Here is a 22,510-nt window from a genome sequence, read left to right as displayed (position 1 = left end):
GTTGACGAAATTGTCAGTATATTTAGTCTTAGTTTTAGTCATCGTAGCTTAGTTTCCATTTAGTTTTAGTCAGTGAAAAAAGGTAGTCGACGGACATTTTTCGTCTTAGTTTTAGTCGACGAAAACAAACACTGCTTTGAATAAAATGACAGAATGTCCATTCCAGGTTGGTTCAGGTGTCAAATTAAAGTCGTTTATTTTCTTCCTTTTTTTACAGGGACGCCAGAAAACGGGAAAACTTAAAACTTATAAAACAAATCAAAGAACACGAGAATCCCTCACGCCGAACAAGCGAGGTCCAAAAGGCTGTCTGCGTGACACACAGCTCCTTATAAGGGCATCCCGCAGTGGGCCAAGACCACCACCAGAGGGCCAATAAATAAATAATATCATTTAATATAAAGGATTTGGCTCCTATACATACAGTATGACATCATACATGACATGACATCACACATACAGTATAGCAAGGTACCAAAAAAAAAACCAACCAAAACCTCAAAGCCCTAAAGGTCACCGTACTTAATCCAATCTGACCTGAGATCAGATTCTAAAAATGTTCTTCTACATCCTGACAGTTTTCTGATAAAGCTATGTTTCTATGTCAGTCGTTCTTTGATTTTTCAAAAATAGCAGACCTACAAGCTCGTAGCGCGCCACTCGGTGGCGCGCTACGAGCTTGTAGATCTGCTGTTTTTCAATAGCTAAAGCATAACATGATGCTGACACCAAAATGGGTTCCCGTTCAGAATGGGTTAAAATAAATAAAACAAACGCCGTTACAACATTTCCTGTGAATGAATTAACCCTTTCACGAGTCCCACTGGACACCGTAGAAAGAGTCCCACCTTGAAATTAAAGCATTTACATTCTATACCTGCATTCATTCTCTCTTTCCCAAGTCTGTATATATATATAGGTACCCCGACGCTAGGGTGTGTACGCGATGGTCCTGGAAACTGTGGTTTATGCTAACAGTTAGCCGCAATCAATGAGTTAATGAAATGACAGCGTTTACATTCAACCTGCTGCCCAATTCAACATAATGAAATGACAGCGTTTACATTCAACCTGCTGCCCAATTCAACATAATGAAATGACAGCGTTTACATTCAACCTGCTGCCCAATTCAACTTAATGAAATGACAGCGTTTACATTCAACCTGCTGCCCAATTCAACATAAACACTAACAGGCTAGCAGAAAGTCAAAGTAAAGAGGAAAACAGTCTCCGACCGGACAGCCAATAGAGCGTCTTTAGTATTATAAGTATTTAAGTATTTATTTAAAGACGGTTACGCCGCAGACAAAGACAACTTGGATCGTGACAAATCATGACAATGAACACAATATTTTGGGGCCGATCAAATCATTAGAAAGAAGAAAATAAAGGCAGGAGACATAACACTATTTGTTTAGTTTTTCTTCTTATAAATTATTTGATCGGCCCCAAAACATTGTGTTCATTGTCATGATTTGTCACGATCCGAGTTGGCTTTGTCCGCGGCGTAACCGTCTTTATAAAAATCTAATTTCTAAATAAATACTTAAAGAAAAGCCTATGGAGAAAATGCATTGCATTTCATTTCCTGGGCTGTTCGTTGTGCTGAAAGGGGGAGGGACTGCGACGCTCTATTGCACCATGCCTCACTGACCGGACAGCCAATAGCACGATGCCTCACTGACCGGACAGCCAATAGCACCATGCCTCACTGACCGGACAGCCAATAGCACGATGCCTCACTGACCGGACAGCCAATAGGATCGAGGTTCAGGTTCCAGGGGTTATGCCACGCCATGGATCACAGGTCAGGGTTCAAAGGTCAAGAGGTCACATGTGGAGCCGTCCCTGACCCTGCAGACTCCTCCTGCTGAGTTTAGGAACCTAGAATATAATTAATTAATTAATTATGTTTAATAACCATATTATTATATGCGTGGGATAGTATTTATAGGGAGTGGGATATTATATATATATATTAATATATTCATTCATTCATTCATATATTAATATATTCATTCATATATTAATATATTCATTCATTCATATATTAATATATTCATTCATTCATATATTAATATATTCATTCATATATTAATGTATTCATTCATTCATTCATTCATATATTAATGTATTCATTCATTCATATATTAATGTATTCATTCATTCATATATTAATGTATTCATTCATTAATATATTAATACATTCATATATTAATTCATTCATATATTAATGTATTCATTCATTCATATATCAATATATTCATTCATTCATATATTAATATATTCATTCATATATTAATGTATTCATTCATTCATATATTAATATATTCATATATTAATATATTAATATATTAATTCATTCATATATTAATATATTCATTCCTTCATATATTCATTCATTCATATATTAATATATTCATTCATTCATATATTAATGTATTCATTCATTCATATATTAATATATTCATTCATATATTAATATATTAATATATTCATTCATTCATATATTAATATATTCATTCATTCATATATTCATTCATTCATACATTCATTAATTCATTAATTCATATATTCATATATTAATATATTCATATATTCATTCATTCATATATTAATATATTCATGTATTAGTATATTCATTCATTCATATATTCATTCATTCATTCATATATTAATATATAAATATATTCATTCATTCATATATTCATTCATTCATTCATATATTAATATATTCATATATTCATTCATTCATATATTAATATATTCATTCATTCATATATTCATATATTCATTCATTCATATATTCATTCATTGCGTCCTCACCCGTGGGGACTCTGGGGAGCCGAACGGGGACAGGTCAGAGTTCTCCTTGTCAGACGAGGTGTTGACGATCTGAGCCAACCTCCTCCTCAGAGCCTCCGCGATCAGAGCCACCGGGTCGCTACCTTTGAGGCTCCGCCTCTTTCTGACCGGTGTACCGCCCGGCGACCTAGAGAGAGAGAGAGAGAGAGAGAGAGACAGACAACGTTCAAATGTCTCAGTCAGTCTACTTGTCGACTAGTCTCACACGTCCCAGACTCTTCTATAAAACACCCTGGACAGCGCTCCACACGTCCCAGACTCTTCTCCCTTCTCTAGAACACCCTGGACAACGCTCCACACGTCCCAGACTCTTCTCCCTTCTCTAAAACACCCTGGACAACGCTCCACACGTCCCAGACTCTTCTCCCTTCTCTAAAACACCCTGGACAACGCTCCACACGTCCCAGACTCTTCTCCCTTCTCTAAAACACCCTGGACAACGCTCCACACGTCCCAGACTCTTCTCCCTTCTCTAAAACACCCTGGACAACGCTCCACACGTCCCAGACTCTTCTCCCTTCTCTAGAACACCCTGGACAACGCTCCACACGTCCTAGACTCTTCTCCCTTCTCTAGAACACCCTGGACAACACTCCACACGTCCTAGACTCTTCTCCCTTCTCTAAAACTCCCTGGACAACGCTCCACACGTCCCAGACTCTTTTCCCTTCTCTAAAACACCCTGGACAACGCTCCAAACGTCCCAGACTCTTCTCCCTTCTCTAAAACACCCTGGACAACGCTCCACACGTCCCAGACTCTTCTCCCTTCTCTAAAACACCCTGGACAACGCTCCACACGTCCCAGACTCTTCTCCCTTCTCTAGAACACCCTGGACAACGCTCCACACGTCCTAGACTCTTCTCCCTTCTCTAGAACACCCTGGACAACACTCCACACGTTCTAGACTCTTCTCCCTTCTCTAAAACACCCTGGACAACGCTCCACACGTCCCAGACTCTTCTCCCTTCTCTAAAACACCCTGGAAAACGCTCCTCACGTCCTAGACTCTTCTCCCTTCTCTAAAACACCCTGGAAAACGCTCCACACGTCCTAGACTCTTCTCCCTTCTCTAAAACACCCTGGACAACGCTCCACACGTCCCAGACTCTTCTCCCTTCTCTAAAACACCCTGGACAACGCTCCACGCGTCCCAGACTCTTCTCCCTTCTCTAAAACACCCTGGACAACGCTCCACACGTCCCAGACTCTTCTCGCTTCTCTAAAACACCCTGGACAACGCTCCACACGTCCCCGACTCTTCTCCCTTCTCTAAAACACCCTGGACAACGCTCTACACATCCCATACTCTTCTCCCTTCTCTAAAACACCCTGGACAACGCTCCACACGTCCCAGGCTCTTCTCCCTTCTCTAAATCACCCTGGACAACGCTCCACACGTCCCAGACTCTTCTCCCTTCTCTAAAACACCCTGGACAACGCTCCACGCGTCCCAGACTCTTCTCCCTTCTCTAAAACACCCTGGACAACGCTCCACACGTCCCAGACTCTTCTCCCTTCTCTAAAACACCCTGGACAACGCTCCACACGTCCCAGACTCTTCTCCCTTCTCTAAAACACCCTGGACAACGCTCCACACGTCCCAGACTCTTCTCCCTCCTCTAAAACACCCTGGACAACGCTCCACACGTCCCAGACTCTTCTCCCTTCTCTAAAACAACCTGGACAACTCTCCACACATCCCAGACTCTTCTCCCTTCTCTAGAACACCCTGGACAACGCTCCACGCGCCCCAGACTCTTCTCCCTTCTCTAAAACACCCTGGACAACGCTCCACACGTCCCAGACTCTTCTCCCTTCTCTAAAACACCCTGGACAACGCTCCACACGTCCCAGACTCTTCTCCCTTCTCTAAAACACCCTGGACAACGCTCCACACGTCCCAGACTCTTCTCCCTTCTCTAGAACACCCTGGACAACGCTCCACACGTCCCAGACTCTTCTCCCTTCTCTAAAACACCCTGGACAACGCTCCACACGTCCTAGACTCTTCTCCCTTCTCTAGAACACCCTGGACAACACTCCACACGTCCTAGACTCTTCTCCCTTCTCTAAAACACCCTGGACAACGCTCCACACGTCCCAGACTCTTCTCCCTTCTCTAAAACACCCTGGAAAACGCTCCTCACGTCCTAGACTCTTCTCCCTTCTCTAAAACACCCTGGAAAACGCTCCACACGTCCTAGACTCTTCTCCCTTCTCTAAAACACCCTGGACAACGCTCCACACGTCCCAGACTCTTCTCCCTTCTCTAAAACACCCTGGACAACGCTCCACGCGTCCCAGACTCTTCTCCCTTCTCTAAAACACCCTGGACAACGCTCCACACGTCCCAGACTCTTCTCGCTTCTCTAAAACACCCTGGACAACGCTCCACACGTCCCCGACTCTTCTCCCTTCTCTAAAACACCCTGGACAACGCTCTACACGTCCCATACTCTTCTCCCTTCTCTAAAACACCCTGGACAACACTCCACACGTCCCAGGCTCTTCTCCCTTCTCTAAATCACCCTGGACAACGCTCCACACGTCCCAGACTCTTCTCCCTTCTCTAAAACACCCTGGACAACGCTCCACGCGTCCCAGACTCTTCTCCCTTCTCTAAAACACCCTGGACAACGCTCCACACGTCCCAGACTCTTCTCCCTTCTCTAAAACACCCTGGACAACGCTCCACACGTCCCAGACTCTTCTCCCTTCTCTAGAACACCCTGGACAACGCTCCACACGTCCCCGACTCTTCTCCCTTCTCTAAAACACCCTGGACAACGCTCTACACGTCCCATACTCTTCTCCCTTCTCTAAAACACCCTGGACAACACTCCACACGTCCCAGGCTCTTCTCCCTTCTCTAAATCACCCTGGACAACGCTCCACACGTCCCAGACTCTTCTCCCTTCTCTAAAACACCCTGGACAACGCTCCACGCGTCCCAGACTCTTCTCCCTTCTCTAAAACACCCTGGACAACGCTCCACACGTCCCAGACTCTTCTCCCTTCTCTAAAACACCCTGGACAACGCTCCACACGTCCCAGACTCTTCTCCCTTCTCTAAAACACCCTGGACAACGCTCCACACGTCCCAGACTCTTCTCCCTCCTCTAAAACACCCTGGACAACGCTCCACACGTCCCAGACTCTTCTCCCTTCTCTAAAACACCCTGGACAACTCTCCACACATCCCAGACTCTTCTCCCTTCTCTAGAACACCCTGGACAACGCTCCACGCGCCCCAGACTCTTCTCCCTTCTCTAAAACACCCTGGACAGCGCTCCACACGTCCCAGACTCTTCTCCCTTCTCTAAAACACCCTGGACAACGCTCCACACGTCCCAGACTCTTCTCCCTTCTCTAAAACACCCTGGACAACGCTCCACACGTCCCAGACTCTTCTCCCTTCTCTAAAACACCCTGGACAACGCTCCACGCGTCCCAGATTCTTCTCCCTTCTCTAGAACACCCTGGACAACGCTCCACACGTCCCAGACTCTTCTCCCTTCTCTAAAACACCCTGGACAACGCTCCACACGTCCCAGACTCTTCTCCCTTCTCTAAAACACCCTGGACAACGCTCCACACGTCCCAGACTCTTCTCCCTTCTCTAAAACACCCTGGACAACGCTCCACACGTCCCAGACTCTTCTCCCTTCTCTAAAACACCCTGGACAACGCTCCACACGTCCCAGACTCTTCTCCCTCCTCTAAAACACCCTGGACAACGCTCCACACGTCCCAGACTCTTCTCCCTTCTCTAAAACACCCTGGACAACTCTCCACACATCCCAGACTCTTCTCCCTTCTCTAGAACACCCTGGACAACGCTCCACGCGCCCCAGACTCTTCTCCCTTCTCTAAAACACCCTGGACAGCGCTCCACACGTCCCAGACTCTTCTCCCTTCTCTAAAACACCCTGGACAACGCTCCACACGTCCCAGACTCTTCTCCCTTCTCTAAAACACCCTGGACAACGCTCCACACGTCCCAGACTCTTCTCCCTTCTCTAAAACACCCTGGACAACGCTCCACGCGTCCCAGACTCTTCTCCCTTTTCTAGAACACCCTGGACAACGCTCCACACGTCCCAGACTCTTCTCCCTTCTCTAAAACACCCTGGACAACGCTCCACACGTCCCAGACTCTTCTCCCTTCTCTAAAACACCCTGGACAACGCTCCACACGTCCCAGACTCTTCTCCCTTCTCTAAAACACCCTGGACAACGCTCCACACGTCCCAGACTCTTCTCCCTCCTCTAAAACACCCTGGACAACGCTCCACGCGTCCCAGACTCTTCTCCCTTCTCTAGAACACCCTGGACAACGCTCCACACGTCCCAGACTCTTCTCCCTTCTCTAAAACACCCTGGACAACGCTCCACACGTCCCAGACTCTGGTATAAAGTGCTACATCAGTATCTATGCATGTTGTATTATATATATTTTTAAATTAACAACCTCTTAACGACACGCAGCTGCACATGGTTGAGGTCCTTCAGCACGTCCATCATGGTCGGCTCCGCCCCCTGATACCTTCCTGCCTGCCTATTGGTCCCGCTGATGGAGGAGGAGGAGCCATCACTGATTCCTGCCAGCCCATTGGTCCCCCTGATGGAGGAGGAGGAGCTTAGGCAGGGAGGAGGGGGAGGAGGAGGGGGAGGTGGGCGGAGAGGTGTGGAGGTCATCACAGGGCCGTCCACTGATTGGTTCAGAGCGGGGGGAGGAGTCATCACTGATTGGATCAGGCCTAGAAGACACACCCCCAGCAAAATTAAATAAAATCATGAAAAATAAAAAACTTAAAAATCATTTATATTTAATTTATATTCATAAATATTTGACTCATGATCAGAGCTTCCGTTGCTCCAGACTGTACGACGGAAGCATTTATATTTGACTCGTGATCAGAGCTTCCGTTGCTCCAGACTGTACGACGGAAGCATTTATATTTGACTCGTGATCAGAGCTTCCGTTGCTCCAGACTGTATGACGGAAGCGTTTATATTTAATCATGATCAGAGCTTCCGTTGCTCCAGACTGTATGATCAGAGCTTCCGTTGCTCCAGACTGTATGATCAGAGCTTCCGTTGCTCCAGACTGTATGATCAGAGCTTCCGTTGCTCCAGACTGTATGATCAGAGCTTCCGTTGCTCCAGACTGTATGGTCAGAGCTTCCGTTGCTCCAGACTGTTTCTGAAGCCTGTTTTGAACATTGCGAGAGGCAACAGTCTGGCAACACGAGACTAAACCGCCGGGGATCGAACGCCATACTTCCAAAAGCTCAGAGTGGAAACTCTAACCACCAAGGACACTTAGCGCGACTGCTGCGTGTGTGTGTGTGTGTGTGTGTGTGTGTGTGTGTGTGTGTGTGTGCGACTGCTTGTGTGTGTGTGTGTGTGTGTGTGTGTGTGCCTTTCTTTCCCAACTGTACCTGCAGCCGGTGCGACGCTGACAATCATGGCTATCTGGGCTCGCAGTTTGAGAAGTTCTTCCTCCAAAGCCGAGATCTTCCTCTGGGTGTCTGGGTCAGCCCTGTGGCCCAGGACCATGGCTGTTCTCTGGGTATGAGGGCCAGGGTTCTGCCCCAGGACCATGGCTGTTCTCTGGGTGTCTGGGTCATCCCTGTGGCCTAGGACCATGGCTGTTCTCTGGGTGTCTGGGTCAGCCCTGTGGCCCAGGACCATGGCTGTTCTCTGGGTATGAGGGCCAGGGTTCTGCTCCAGGACCATGGCTCCTCTCTGGGTGTGAGGGTCAGCCCTGTGGCCCAGGACCATGGCCCCTCTCTGGGTGTGAGGGTCAGCCCTGTGGCCCAGGACCATGGCTCCTCTCTGGGTGTCTGGGTCAGCCCTGTGGCCCAGGACCATGGCTCCTCTCTGGGTGTCTGGGTCAGCCCTGTGGCCCAGGACCATGGCTCCTCTCTGGGTGTGAGGGTCAGCCCTGTGGCCCAGGACCATGGCTCCTCTCTGGGTGTGGATCACAGCAGGTCTGGGGGGCCTTGCTGGAAGCACGATCTGATTCCTGAAAGTAAATCAACAACAGTTTGTATTATTAATATATTATTATTATTATTATTATTAGCACATATTATATTTCTTGGGGAAATCACACAAAAGTGAAATATATTGGTTTTTTTAAGAGAGCCTGATAAAATGACTACACTGTAAATTGTAAAGGGAACTCACGCAAGTTGTTTGGTGTACCGTGTACCTGATTAGGGTTAATTAGGTTGATTAGGGATGTCAATTATATATTATAATGCATTCATTGATAATGGATAACCTAATCCAGGGCTTCTCAACCTGGGGGTCGCGACCCACACAGCCCTCCTATGAGACACAGACTGGTTTCTGAACCGCCCACAGCCCTCCTATGAGACACAGACTGGTTTCTGAACCGCCCACAGCCCTCCTATGAGACACAGACTGGTTTCTGAACCGCCCACAGCCCTCCTATGAGACACAGACTGGTTTCTGAACCGCCCACAGCCCTCCTATGAGAAACAGACTGGTTTCTGAACCGCCCACAGCCCTCCTATGAGACACAGACTGGTTTCTGAACCGCCCACAGCCCTCCTATGAGACACAGACTGGTTTCTGAACCACACACAGCCCTCCTATGAGACACAGACTGGTTTCTAAACCGCCCACAGCCCTCCTATGAGACACAGACTGGTTTCTGAACTGCCCACAGCCCTCCTATGAGACACAGACTGGTTTCTGAACTGCCCACAGCCCTCCTATGAGACACAGACTGGTTTCTGAACCGCCCACAGTCCTCCTATGAGACACAGACTGGTTTCTGAACCGCCCACAGCCCTCCTATGAGACACAGACTGGTTTCTGAACCGCCCACAGCCCTCCTATGAGACACAGACTGGTTTCTGAACCGCCCACAGCCCTCCTATGAGACACAGACTGGCTTCTGAACCGCCCACAGCCCTGTGGTTAAAAGTGATTTTAACCAGAGTTAACTACTGGCTATCTGAGTCAACTGTGACACCTCCTGGACGACAGCGGTACTGCAGTGAGGTGCAGCAGGTGACGATACTCTGGTGTCATGAATGTGTGTTCATTGGCGGGAGAATGTGCACGCACGCACGCATGCGTATTTTAACATGGGTCTATTCACTGCTTTAGTTTTAACATGGGTCTATTCACTGCTTTAGTTTTAACATGGGTCTATTCACTGCTTTAGTTTTAACATGGGTCTATTCACTGCTTTAGTTTTAGTTTTAACATGGGTCTATTCACTGCTTTAGTTTTAACATGAGTCTATTCACTGCTTTAGTTTTAACATGGGTCTATTCACTGCTTTAGTTTTAACATGGGTCTATTCACTGCTTTAGTTTTAACATGGGTCTATTCACTGCTTTAGTTTTAACATGGGTCTATTCACTGCTTTAGTTTTAACATGGGTCTATTCACTGCTTTAGTTTTAGTTTTAACATGGTCTATTCACTGCTTTAGTTTTAACATGGGTCTATTCACTGCTTTAGTTTTAACATGGGTTTATTCACTGCTTTAGTTTTAACATGGGTCTATTCACTGCTTTAGTTTTAGTTTTAACATGGTCTATTCACTGCTTTAGTTTTAACATGGTCTATTCACTGCTTTAGTTTTAACATGGTCTATTCACTGCTTTAGTTTTAGTTTTAACATGGGTCTATTCACTGCTTTAGTTTTAACATGGGTCTATTCACTGCTTTAGTTTTAACATGGGTCTATTCACTGCTTTAGTTTTAACATGAGTCTATTCACTGCTTTAGTTTTAACATGAGTCTATTCACTGCTTTAGTTTTAACATGGGTCTATTCACTGCTTTAGTTTTAACATGGGTTTATTCACTGCTTTAGTTTTAACATGAGTCTATTCACTGCTTTAGTTTTAACATGGGTCTATTCACTGCTTTAGTTTTAACATGAGTCTATTCACTGCTTTAGTTTTAACATGAGTCTATTCACTGCTTTAGTTTTAGTTTTAACATGGGTCTATTCACTGCTTTAGTTTTAGTTTTAACATGGGTCTATTCACTGCTTTAGTTTTAGTTTTAACATGAGTCTATTCACTGCTTTAGTTTTAGTTTTAACATGAGTCTATTCACTGCTTTAGTTTTAGTTTTAACATGAGTCTATTCACTGCTTTAGTTTTAACATGGGTCTATTCACTGCTTTAGTTTTAGTTTTAACATGAGTCTATTCACTGCTTTAGTTTTAACATGGGTCTATTCACTGCTTTAGTTTTAGTTTTAACATGAGTCTATTCACTGCTTTAGTTTTAGTTTTAACATGAGTCTATTCACTGCTTTAGTTTTAACATGGGTCTATTCACTGCTTTAGTTTTAACATGGGTCTATTCACTGCTTTAGTTTTAACAGGGGTCTATTCACTGCTTTAGTTTTAGTTTTAACATGGGTCTATTCACTGCTTTAGTTTTAGTTTTAACATGGGTCTATTCACTGCTTTAGTTTTAACATGGGTCTATTCACTGCTTTAGTTTTAACATGGGTCTATTCACTGCTTTAGTTTTAACATGAGTCTATTCACTGCTTTAGTTTTAGTTTTAACATGAGTCTATTCACTGCTTTAGTTTTAACATGGGTCTATTCACTGCTTTAGTTTCAACATGGGTCTATTCACTGCTTTAGTTTTAGTTTTAACATGGGTCTATTCACTGCTTTAGTTTTAACATGAGTCTATTCACTGCTTTAGTTTCAACATGGGTCTATTCACTGCTTTAGTTTTAACATGAGTCTATTCACTGCTTTAGTTTCAACATGGGTCTATTCACTGCTTTAGTTTTAGTTTTAACATGGGTCTATTCACTGCTTTAGTTTCAACATGGGTCTATTCACTGCTTTAGTTTTAACATGGGTCTATTCACTGCTTTAGTTTTAACATGGGTCTATTCACTGCTTTAGTTTTAACATGAGTCTATTCACTGCTTTAGTTTTAACATGGGTCTATTCACTGCTTTAGTTTCAACATGGGTCTATTCACTGCTTTAGTTTTAACATGGGTCTATTCACTGCTTTAGTTTTAACATGGTCTATTCACTGCTTTAGTTTTAACATGAGTCTATTCACTGCTTTAGTTTTAACATGGTCTATTCACTGCTTTAGTTTTAACATAGGTCTATTCACTGCTTTAGTTTTAACATAGGTCTATTCACTGCTTTAGTTTTAACATGGGTCTATTCACTGCTTTAGTTTTAACATGGGTCTATTCACTGCTTTAGTTTTAACATGGGTCTATTCACTGCTTTAGTTTTAACATGGGTCTATTCACTGCTTTAGTTTTAACATGGGTCTATTCACTGCTTTAGTTTTAACATGGTCTATTCACTGCTTTAGTTTTAACATGAGTCTATTCACTGCTTTAGTTTTAACATGGTCTATTCACTGCTTTAGTTTTAACATGGTCTATTCACTGCTTTAGTTTTAACATAGGTCTATTCACTGCTTTAGTTTTAACATAGGTCTATTCACTGCTTTAGTTTTAACATGAGTCTATTCACTGCTTTAGTTTTAACATGGGTCTATTCACTGCTTTAGTTTTAACATGAGTCTATTCACTGCTTTAGTTTTAACATGGGTCTATTCACTGCTTTAGTTTTAACATGGGTCCATTCACTGCTTTAGTTTTAACATGAGTCTATTCACTGCTTTAGTTTTAACATGAGTCTATTCACTGCTTTAGTTTTAACATGAGTCTATTCACTGCTTTAGTTTTAACATGGGTCTATTCACTGCTTTAGTTTTAACATGGGTCTATTCACTGCTTTAGTTTTAACATGGGTTTATTCACTGCTTTAGTTTTAACATGGGTCTATTCACTGCTTTAGTTTTAACATGGTCTATTCACTGCTTTAGTTTTAGTTTTAACATGGTCTATTCACTGCTTTAGTTTTAACATGGTCTATTCACTGCTTTAGTTTTAACATGGTCTATTCACTGCTTTAGTTTTAGTTTTAACATGGTCTATTCACTGCTTTAGTTTTAACATGGGTCTATTCACTGCTTTAGTTTTAACATGGGTTTATTCACTGCTTTAGTTTTAACATGGGTCTATTCACTGCTTTAGTTTTAGTTTTAACATGGTCTATTCACTGCTTTAGTTTTAACATGGTCTATTCACTGCTTTAGTTTTAACATGGTCTATTCACTGCTTTAGTTTTAGTTTTAACATGGGTCTATTCACTGCTTTAGTTTTAACATGGGTCTATTCACTGCTTTAGTTTTAACATGGGTCTATTCACTGCTTTAGTTTTAACATGAGTCTATTCACTGCTTTAGTTTTAACATGAGTCTATTCACTGCTTTAGTTTTAACATGGGTCTATTCACTGCTTTAGTTTTAACATGGGTTTATTCACTGCTTTAGTTTTAACATGAGTCTATTCACTGCTTTAGTTTTAACATGGTCTATTCACTGCTTTAGTTTTAACATGAGTCTATTCACTGCTTTAGTTTTAACATGAGTCTATTCACTGCTTTAGTTTTAGTTTTAACATGGGTCTATTCACTGCTTTAGTTTTAGTTTTAACATGGGTCTATTCACTGCTTTAGTTTTAGTTTTAACATGAGTCTATTCACTGCTTTAGTTTTAGTTTTAACATGAGTCTATTCACTGCTTTAGTTTTAGTTTTAACATGAGTCTATTCACTGCTTTAGTTTTAACATGGGTCTATTCACTGCTTTAGTTTTAGTTTTAACATGAGTCTATTCACTGCTTTAGTTTTAACATGGGTCTATTCACTGCTTTAGTTTTAGTTTTAACATGAGTCTATTCACTGCTTTAGTTTTAGTTTTAACATGAGTCTATTCACTGCTTTAGTTTTAACATGGGTCTATTCACTGCTTTAGTTTTAGTTTTAACATGAGTCTATTCACTGCTTTAGTTTTAACATGGGTCTATTCACTGCTTTAGTTTTAACATGGGTCTATTCACTGCTTTAGTTTTAACATGGGTCTATTCACTGCTTTAGTTTTAACAGGGGTCTATTCACTGCTTTAGTTTTAGTTTTAACATGGGTCTATTCACTGCTTTAGTTTTAGTTTTAACATGGGTCTATTCACTGCTTTAGTTTTAACATGGGTCTATTCACTGCTTTAGTTTTAACATGGGTCTATTCACTGCTTTAGTTTTAACATGAGTCTATTCACTGCTTTAGTTTTAGTTTTAACATGAGTCTATTCACTGCTTTAGTTTTAACATGGGTCTATTCACTGCTTTAGTTTCAACATGGGTCTATTCACTGCTTTAGTTTTAGTTTTAACATGGGTCTATTCACTGCTTTAGTTTTAACATGAGTCTATTCACTGCTTTAGTTTCAACATGGGTCTATTCACTGCTTTAGTTTTAACATGAGTCTATTCACTGCTTTAGTTTCAACATGGGTCTATTCACTGCTTTAGTTTTAGTTTTAACATGGGTCTATTCACTGCTTTAGTTTTAACATGAGTCTATTCACTGCTTTAGTTTCAACATGGGTCTATTCACTGCTTTAGTTTTAACATGAGTCTATTCACTGCTTTAGTTTCAACATGGGTCTATTCACTGCTTTAGTTTTAACATGGGTCTATTCACTGCTTTAGTTTTAACATGGGTCTATTCACTGCTTTAGTTTTAACATGAGTCTATTCACTGCTTTAGTTTTAACATGGGTCTATTCACTGCTTTAGTTTCAACATGGGTCTATTCACTGCTTTAGTTTTAACATGGGTCTATTCACTGCTTTAGTTTTAACATGGTCTATTCACTGCTTTAGTTTTAACATGAGTCTATTCACTGCTTTAGTTTTAACATGGTCTATTCACTGCTTTAGTTTTAACATAGGTCTATTCACTGCTTTAGTTTTAACATAGGTCTATTCACTGCTTTAGTTTTAACATGGGTCTATTCACTGCTTTAGTTTTAACATGGGTCTATTCACTGCTTTAGTTTTAACATGGGTCTATTCACTGCTTTAGTTTTAACATGGGTCTATTCACTGCTTTAGTTTTAACATGGGTCTATTCACTGCTTTAGTTTTAACATGGTCTATTCACTGCTTTAGTTTTAACATGAGTCTATTCACTGCTTTAGTTTTAACATGGTCTATTCACTGCTTTAGTTTTAACATAGGTCTATTCACTGCTTTAGTTTTAACATAGGTCTATTCACTGCTTTAGTTTTAACATGAGTCTATTCACTGCTTTAGTTTTAACATGGGTCTATTCACTGCTTTAGTTTTAACATGAGTCTATTCACTGCTTTAGTTTTAACATGGGTCTATTCACTGCTTTAGTTTTAACATGGGTCCATTCACTGCTTTAGTTTTAACATGAGTCTATTCACTGCTTTAGTTTTAACATGAGTCTATTCACTGCTTTAATTTTAACATGGTCTATTCACTGCTTTAGTTTTAACATGGGTCTATTCACTGCTTTAGTTTTAACATGGTCTATTCACTGCTTTAGTTTTAGTTTTAACATGGGTTTATTCACTGCTTTAGTTTTAACATGGGTCTATTCACTGCTTTAGTTTTAACATGGGTCTATTCACTGCTTTAGTTTTAACATGGGTCTATTCACTGCTTTAGTTTTAACATGGGTCTATTCACTGCTTTAGTTTTAACATGAGTCTATTCACTGCTTTAGTTTTAACATGAGTCTATTCACTGCTTTAGTTTTAACATGGGTCTATTCACTGCTTTAGTTTTAACATGGGTCTATTCACTGCTTTAGTTTTAACATGGGTCTATTCACTGCTTTAGTTTTAACATGAGTCTATTCACTGCTTTAGTTTTAACATGAGTCTATTCACTGCTTTAGTTTTAACATGAGTCTATTCACTGCTTTAGTTTTAACATGGGTCTATTCACTGCTTTAGTTTTAGTTTTAACATGGGTCTATTCACTGCTTTAGTTTTAACATGAGTCTATTCACTGCTTTAGTTTTAACATGGGTCTATTCACTGCTTTAGTTTTAACATGAGTCTATTTACTGCTTTAGTTTTAACATGGGTCTATTCACTGCTTTAGTTTTAACATGGGTCTATTCACTGCTTTAGTTTTAACATGGGTCTATTCACTGCTTTAGTTTTAACATGGGTCTATTCACTGCTTTAGTTTTAACATGGGTATATTCACTGCTTTAGTTTTAACATGGGTCTATTCACTGCTTTAGTTTTAACATGGGTATATTCACTGCTTTAGTTTTAACATGGGTCTATTCACTGCTTTAGTTTTAACATGGGTCTATTCACTGCTTTAGTTTTAACATGGGTCTATTCACTGCTTTAGTTTTAACATGGGTCTATTCACTGCTTTAGTTTTAACATGGGTCTATTCACTGCTTTAGTTTTAACATGGGTCTATTCACTGCTTTAGTTTTAACATGAGTCTATTCACTGCTTTAGTTTTAGTTTTAACATGAGTCTATTCACTGCTTTAGTTTTAACATGGGTCTATTCACTGCTTTAGTTTCAACATGGGTCTATTCACTGCTTTAGTTTTAGTTTTAACATGGGTCTATTCACTGCTTTAGTTTTAACATGAGTCTATTCACTGCTTTAGTTTCAACATGGGTCTATTCACTGCTTTAGTTTTAACATGAGTCTATTCACTGCTTTAGTTTCAACATGGGTCTATTCACTGCTTTAGTTTTAGTTTTAACATGGGTCTATTCACTGCTTTAGTTTTAACATGAGTCTATTCACTGCTTTAGTTTCAACATGGGTCTATTCACTGCTTTAGTTTTAACATGAGTCTATTCACTGCTTTAGTTTCAACATGGGTCTATTCACTGCTTTAGTTTTAACATGGGTCTATTCACTGCTTTAGTTTTAACATGGGTCTATTCACTGCTTTAGTTTTAACATGAGTCTATTCACTGCTTTAGTTTTAACATGGGTCTATTCACTGCTTTAGTTTCAACATGGGTCTATTCACTGCTTTAGTTTTAACATGGGTCTATTCACTGCTTTAGTTTTAACATGGTCTATTCACTGCTTTAGTTTTAACATGAGTCTATTCACTGCTTTAGTTTTAACATGGTCTATTCACTGCTTTAGTTTTAACATAGGTCTATTCACTGCTTTAGTTTTAACATAGGTCTATTCACTGCTTTAGTTTTAACATGGGTCTATTCACTGCTTTAGTTTTAACATGGGTCTATTCACTGCTTTAGTTTTAACATGGGTCTATTCACTGCTTTAGTTTTAACATGGGTCTATTCACTGCTTTAGTTTTAACATGGGTCTATTCACTGCTTTAGTTTTAACATGGTCTATTCACTGCTTTAGTTTTAACATGAGTCTATTCACTGCTTTAGTTTTAACATGGTCTATTCACTGCTTTAGTTTTAACATAGGTCTATTCACTGCTTTAGTTTTAACATAGGTCTATTCACTGCTTTAGTTTTAACATGAGTCTATTCACTGCTTTAGTTTTAACATGGGTCTATTCACTGCTTTAGTTTTAACATGAGTCTATTCACTGCTTTAGTTTTAACATGGGTCTATTCACTGCTTTAGTTTTAACATGGGTCTATTCACTGCTTTAGTTTTAACATGGGTCTATTCACTGCTTTAGTTTTAACATGAGTCTATTCACTGCTTTAGTTTTAACATGAGTCTATTCACTGCTTTAGTTTTAACATGAGTCTATTCACTGCTTTAGTTTTAACATGAGTCTATTCACTGCTTTAGTTTTAACATGGTCTATTCACTGCTTTAGTTTTAACATGGTCTATTCACTGCTTTAGTTTTAACATGGGTCTATTCACTGCTTTAGTTTTAACATGGGTCTATTCACTGCTTTAGTTTTAACATGGGTCTATTCACTGCTTTAGTTTTAACATGGGTCGATTCACTGCTTTAGTTTTAACATGGTTCTATTCACTGCTTTAGTTTTAACATGGGTCTATTCACTGCTTTAGTTTTAACATGGGTCGATTCACTGCTTTAGTTTTAACATGGGTCTATTCACTGCTTTAGTTTTAACATGGGTCTATTCACTGCTTTAGTTTTAACATGGGTCTATTCACTGCTTTAGATTTAACATGGGTCTATTCACTGCTTTAGTTTTAACATGGGTCTATTCACTGCTTTAGTTTTAACATGGGTCTATTCACTGCTTTAGTTTTAACATGAGTCTATTCACTGCTTTAGTTTTAACATGGGTCTATTCACTGCTTTAGTTTTAACATGAGTCTATTCACTGCTTTAGTTTTAACATGGGTCTATTCACTGCTTTAGTTTTAACATGAGTCTATTCACTGCTTTAGTTTTAACATGGGTCTATTCACTGCTTTAGTTTTAACATGGGTCTATTCACTGCTTTAGTTTTAACATGGGTCTATTCACTGCTTTAGTTTTAACATGGGTCTATTCACTGCTTTAGTTTTAACATGGGTCGATTCACTGCTTTAGTTTTAACATGGTTCTATTCACTGCTTTAGTTTTAACATGGGTCTATTCACTGCTTTAGTTTTAACATGGGTCGATTCACTGCTTTAGTTTTAACATGGGTCTATTCACTGCTTTAGTTTTAACATGGGTCTATTCACTGCTTTAGTTTTAACATGGGTCTATTCACTGCTTTAGATTTAACATGGGTCTATTCACTGCTTTAGTTTTAACATGGGTCTATTCACTGCTTTAGTTTTAACATGGGTCTATTCACTGCTTTAGTTTTAACATGAGTCTATTCACTGCTTTAGTTTTAACATGGGTCTATTCACTGCTTTAGTTTTAACATGAGTCTATTCACTGCTTTAGTTTTAACATGGGTCTATTCACTGCTTTAGTTTTAACATGGGTCTATTCACTGCTTTAGTTTTAACATGAGTCTATTCACTGCTTTAGTTTTAACATGGGTCTATTCACTGCTTTAGTTTTAACATGGGTCTATTCACTGCTTTAGTTTTAACATGGGTCTATTCACTGCTTTAGTTTTAACATGGGTCTATTCACTGCTTTAGTTTTAACATGGGTTTATTCACTGCTTTAGTTTTAACATGGGTCTATTCACTGCTTTAGATTTAACATGGGTCTATTCACTGCTTTAGTTTTAACATGGGTCTATTCACTGCTTTAGTTTTAACATGGGTCTATTCACTGCTTTAGTTTTAACATGGTCTATTCACTGCTTTAGTTTTAACATGGTCTATTCACTGCTTTAGTTTTAACATGGTCTATTCACTGCTTTAGTTTTAACATGGGTCTATTCACTGCTTTAGTTTTAACATGGGTCTATTCACTGCTTTAGTTTTAACATGGGTCTATTCACTGCTTTAGTTTTAACATGGGTCTATTCACTGCTTTAGTTTTAACATGGGTCTATTCACTGCTTTAGTTTTAACATGGTCTATTCACTGCTTTAGTTTTAACATGGGTCTATTCACTAGGGCTGTCAGAACGAATTTCATAATATGAAAGAAATTCGAATATTAAAAAAAATATATATATTCGAAAGCTAAAATTGCCATTCGAATGGAGCTTTTATCATTTATTAATTCTATTTAATATTTTTATTTTGTTTTATGTTATTTTATCCGCTCACTAAATGTATTGAGTAACGAATCTACCGCTGTGATATCTCCCCGGCCGCTTCCACTGCATGTGAAGAGCGAATGTGGGCCGGGTTCCGGACCCCATGGCCTCGCGACCGTAATAGAGACGGCTTAGTGGCCCGGTGATAAATGAGCGGAGACTAGCCAGCTACACGAAGGTGATAAGCGCCCCGATTGTAAAGGCTGAGCACGCGGTCAAAAACGTCGAAATGTCTCGAAAATATTTTCGGAGGCTCGATTTTCGTGCGTTCTAGGAGCCGTGGCCTCGCGGTACCGCCGCTGACAAGCCCGCGGTTCCGTGGGTCCTGAGCAGGCCGACGAGGGCTACTCCGCATGGTCAAGCCCGTCGCGCAGAACCCAGGCGGTACCCCCGAAAAGTTTCGAAATGTCCGGAGGAGCGGCGGCGCTTAGAGTGACCGCAATGACATGACATAATGTCCGTGGAAACACAAGCATTCGGTGGGTCTCGCGCTAGGCCTGTCGTTTTACGTTTCACGTTCACTCACTGTAAAATGCATTTGCACTATAGACAGACAACAATCTTACCGTGCTGAGTGCACTGTGCTCAATAAAACAGTTTAAACGCTATTTTGTGCGGTGAAAACCATTATTACGTGTGCTGAAACTGAAAGTACTGCTTTGTCATTTGGAAGGGGGGGGCCTCTAGTGGACAGAATGTGCATCGTATTATATTCTGTGTATTATTATAGGCTAAATATGAGCTAAAATAAACAATGTAAATATTCGAATATTTCCGAATATTACAAATAATGAAGCAATGAAATTCGAATTGGATTATAGAGGTGAACTGACAGCCCTACTATTCACTGCTTTAGTTTTAACATGAGTCTATTCACTGCTTTAGTTTTAACATGGGTCTATTCACTGCTTTAGTTTTAACATGGGTCTATTCACTGCTTTAGTTTTAACATGGGTCTATTCACTGCTTTAGTTTTAACATGGGTCTATTCACTGCTTTAGTTTTAACATGGGTCTATTCACTGCTTTAGTTTTAACATGGGTATATTCACTGCTTTAGTTTTAACATGGGTCTATTCACTGCTTTAGTTTTAACATGAGTCTATTCACTGCTTTAGTTTTAACATGGGTCTATTCACTGCTTTAGTTTTAACATGAGTCTATTCACTGCTTTAGTTTTAACATGAGTCTATTCACTGCTTTAGTTTTAACATGGTCTATTCACTGCTTTAGTTTTAACATGGGTCTATTCACTGCTTTAGTTTTAACATGGGTCTATTCACTGCTTTAGTTTTAACATGGGTCTATTCACTGCTTTAGTTTTAACATGGGTCTATTCACTGCTTTAGTTTTAACATGAGTCTATTCACTGCTTTAGTTTTAACATGGTCTATTCACTGCTTTAGTTTTAACATGGGTATATTCACTGCTTTAGATTTAACATGGGTCTATTCACTGCTTTAGTTTTAACATGGGTCTATTCACTGCTTTAGTTTTAACATGGGTCTATTCACTGCTTTAGTTTTAACATGAGTCTATTCACTGCTTTAGTTTTAACATGGGTCTATTCACTGCTTTAGTTTTAACATGAGTCTATTCACTGCTTTAGTTTTAACATGTGTCTATTCACTGCTTTAGTTTTAACATGGTCTATTCACTGCTTTAGTTTTAACATGGGTCTATTCACTGCTTTAGTTTTAACATGAGTCTATTCACTGCTTTAGTTTTAACATGAGTCTATTCACTGCTTTAGTTTTAGCATGGGTCTATTCACTGCTTTAGTTTTAGTTTTAACATAGTCTATTCACTGCTTTAGTTTTAACATGGGTCTATTCACTGCTTTAGTTTTAACATGAGTCTATTCACTGCTTTAGTTTTAACATGGGTCTATTCACTGCTTTAGTTTTAGTTTTAACATGGTCTATTCACTGCTTTAGTTTTAACATGGTCTATTCACTGCTTTAGTTTTAACATGGGTCTATTCACTGCTTTAGTTTTAACATGGGTCTATTCACTGCTTTAGTTTTAACATGGTCTATTCACTGCTTTAGTTTTAACATGGTCTATTCACTGCTTTAGTTTTAACATGGGTCTATTCACTGCTTTAGTTTTAACATGGTCTATTCACTGCTTTAGTTTTAACATGGTCTATTCACTGCTTTAGTTTTAACATGGGTCTATTCACTGCTTTAGTTTTAACATGAGTCTATTCACTGCTTTAGTTTTAACATGGGTCCATTCACTGCTTTAGTTTTAACATGGGTCTATTCACTGCTTTAGTTTTAACATGGGTCTATTCACTGCTTTAGTTTTAACATAGTCTATTCACTGCTTTAGTTTTAACATGAGTCTATTCACTGCTTTAGTTTTAACATGAGTCTATTCACTGCTTTAGTTTTAACATGAGTCTATTCACTGCTTTAGTTTTAACATGGGTCTATTCACTGCTTTAGTTTTAACATGGGTCTATTCACTGCTTTAGTTTTAACATGGGTCTATTCACTGCTTTAGTTTTAACATGGGTCTATTCACTGCTTTAGTTTTAACATGAGTCTATTCACTGCTTTAGTTTTAACATGAGTCTATTCACTGCTTTAGTTTTAACATGGGTCTATTCACTGCTTTAGTTTTAACATGGGTCTATTCACTGCTTTAGTTTTAACATGGGTATATTCACTGCTTTAGTTTTAACATGGGTCTATTCACTGCTTTAGTTTTAACATGGGTCTATTCACTGCTTTAGTTTTAACATGGGTCTATTCACTGCTTTAGTTTTAACATGGGTTTATTCAATTCTTTAGTTTTAACATGGGTCTATTCACTGCTTTAGTTTTAACATGAGTCTATTCACTGCTTTAGTTTTAACATGGGACTATTCACTGCTTTGGTTTTAACATGGGTCTATTCACTGCTTTAGTTTTAGTTTTAACATGGGTCTATTCACTGCTTTAGTTTTAACATGGGTCTATTCACTGCTTTAGTTTTAACATGGGTCTATTCACTGCTTTAGTTTTAACATGGGTCTATTCACTGCTTTAGTTTTAACATGGGTCTATTCACTGCTTTAGTTTTAACATGGGTCTATTCACTGCTTTAGTTT

General features: G+C 39.9%; 1 protein-coding gene across 1 annotated transcript in view; it reads right to left on the bottom strand.

The window, feature by feature from the left end:
• Positions 1–1,639: 1,639 nt before the first annotated feature.
• Positions 1,640–22,510, bottom strand: part of mtfr2 (mitochondrial fission regulator 2) — a 42,806-nt gene continuing 21,935 nt past the window's right edge. Inside the window, exons 4-7 of the mRNA XM_083790756.1 lie at positions 8,313–8,899; positions 7,340–7,628; positions 2,827–2,992; positions 1,640–1,884 (exon numbers count right to left, since the gene is read on the bottom strand). Of these exons, the coding sequence (XP_083646882.1) occupies positions 1,831–1,884; positions 2,827–2,992; positions 7,340–7,628; positions 8,313–8,899 (1,096 nt within the window). The 3' untranslated portion in view covers positions 1,640–1,830. The remainder of the gene's footprint in view (positions 1,885–2,826; positions 2,993–7,339; positions 7,629–8,312; positions 8,900–22,510) is intronic.

Source organism: Protomyctophum parallelum (genome assembly GCF_964188405.1).
Source record: "Protomyctophum parallelum genome assembly, chromosome: 19".
Lineage (NCBI taxonomy): Eukaryota > Metazoa > Chordata > Actinopteri > Myctophiformes > Myctophidae > Protomyctophum > Protomyctophum parallelum.
Note: the sequence above shows the minus strand (reverse complement) of the source record. Positions and strands in the feature narration are given on the sequence as shown.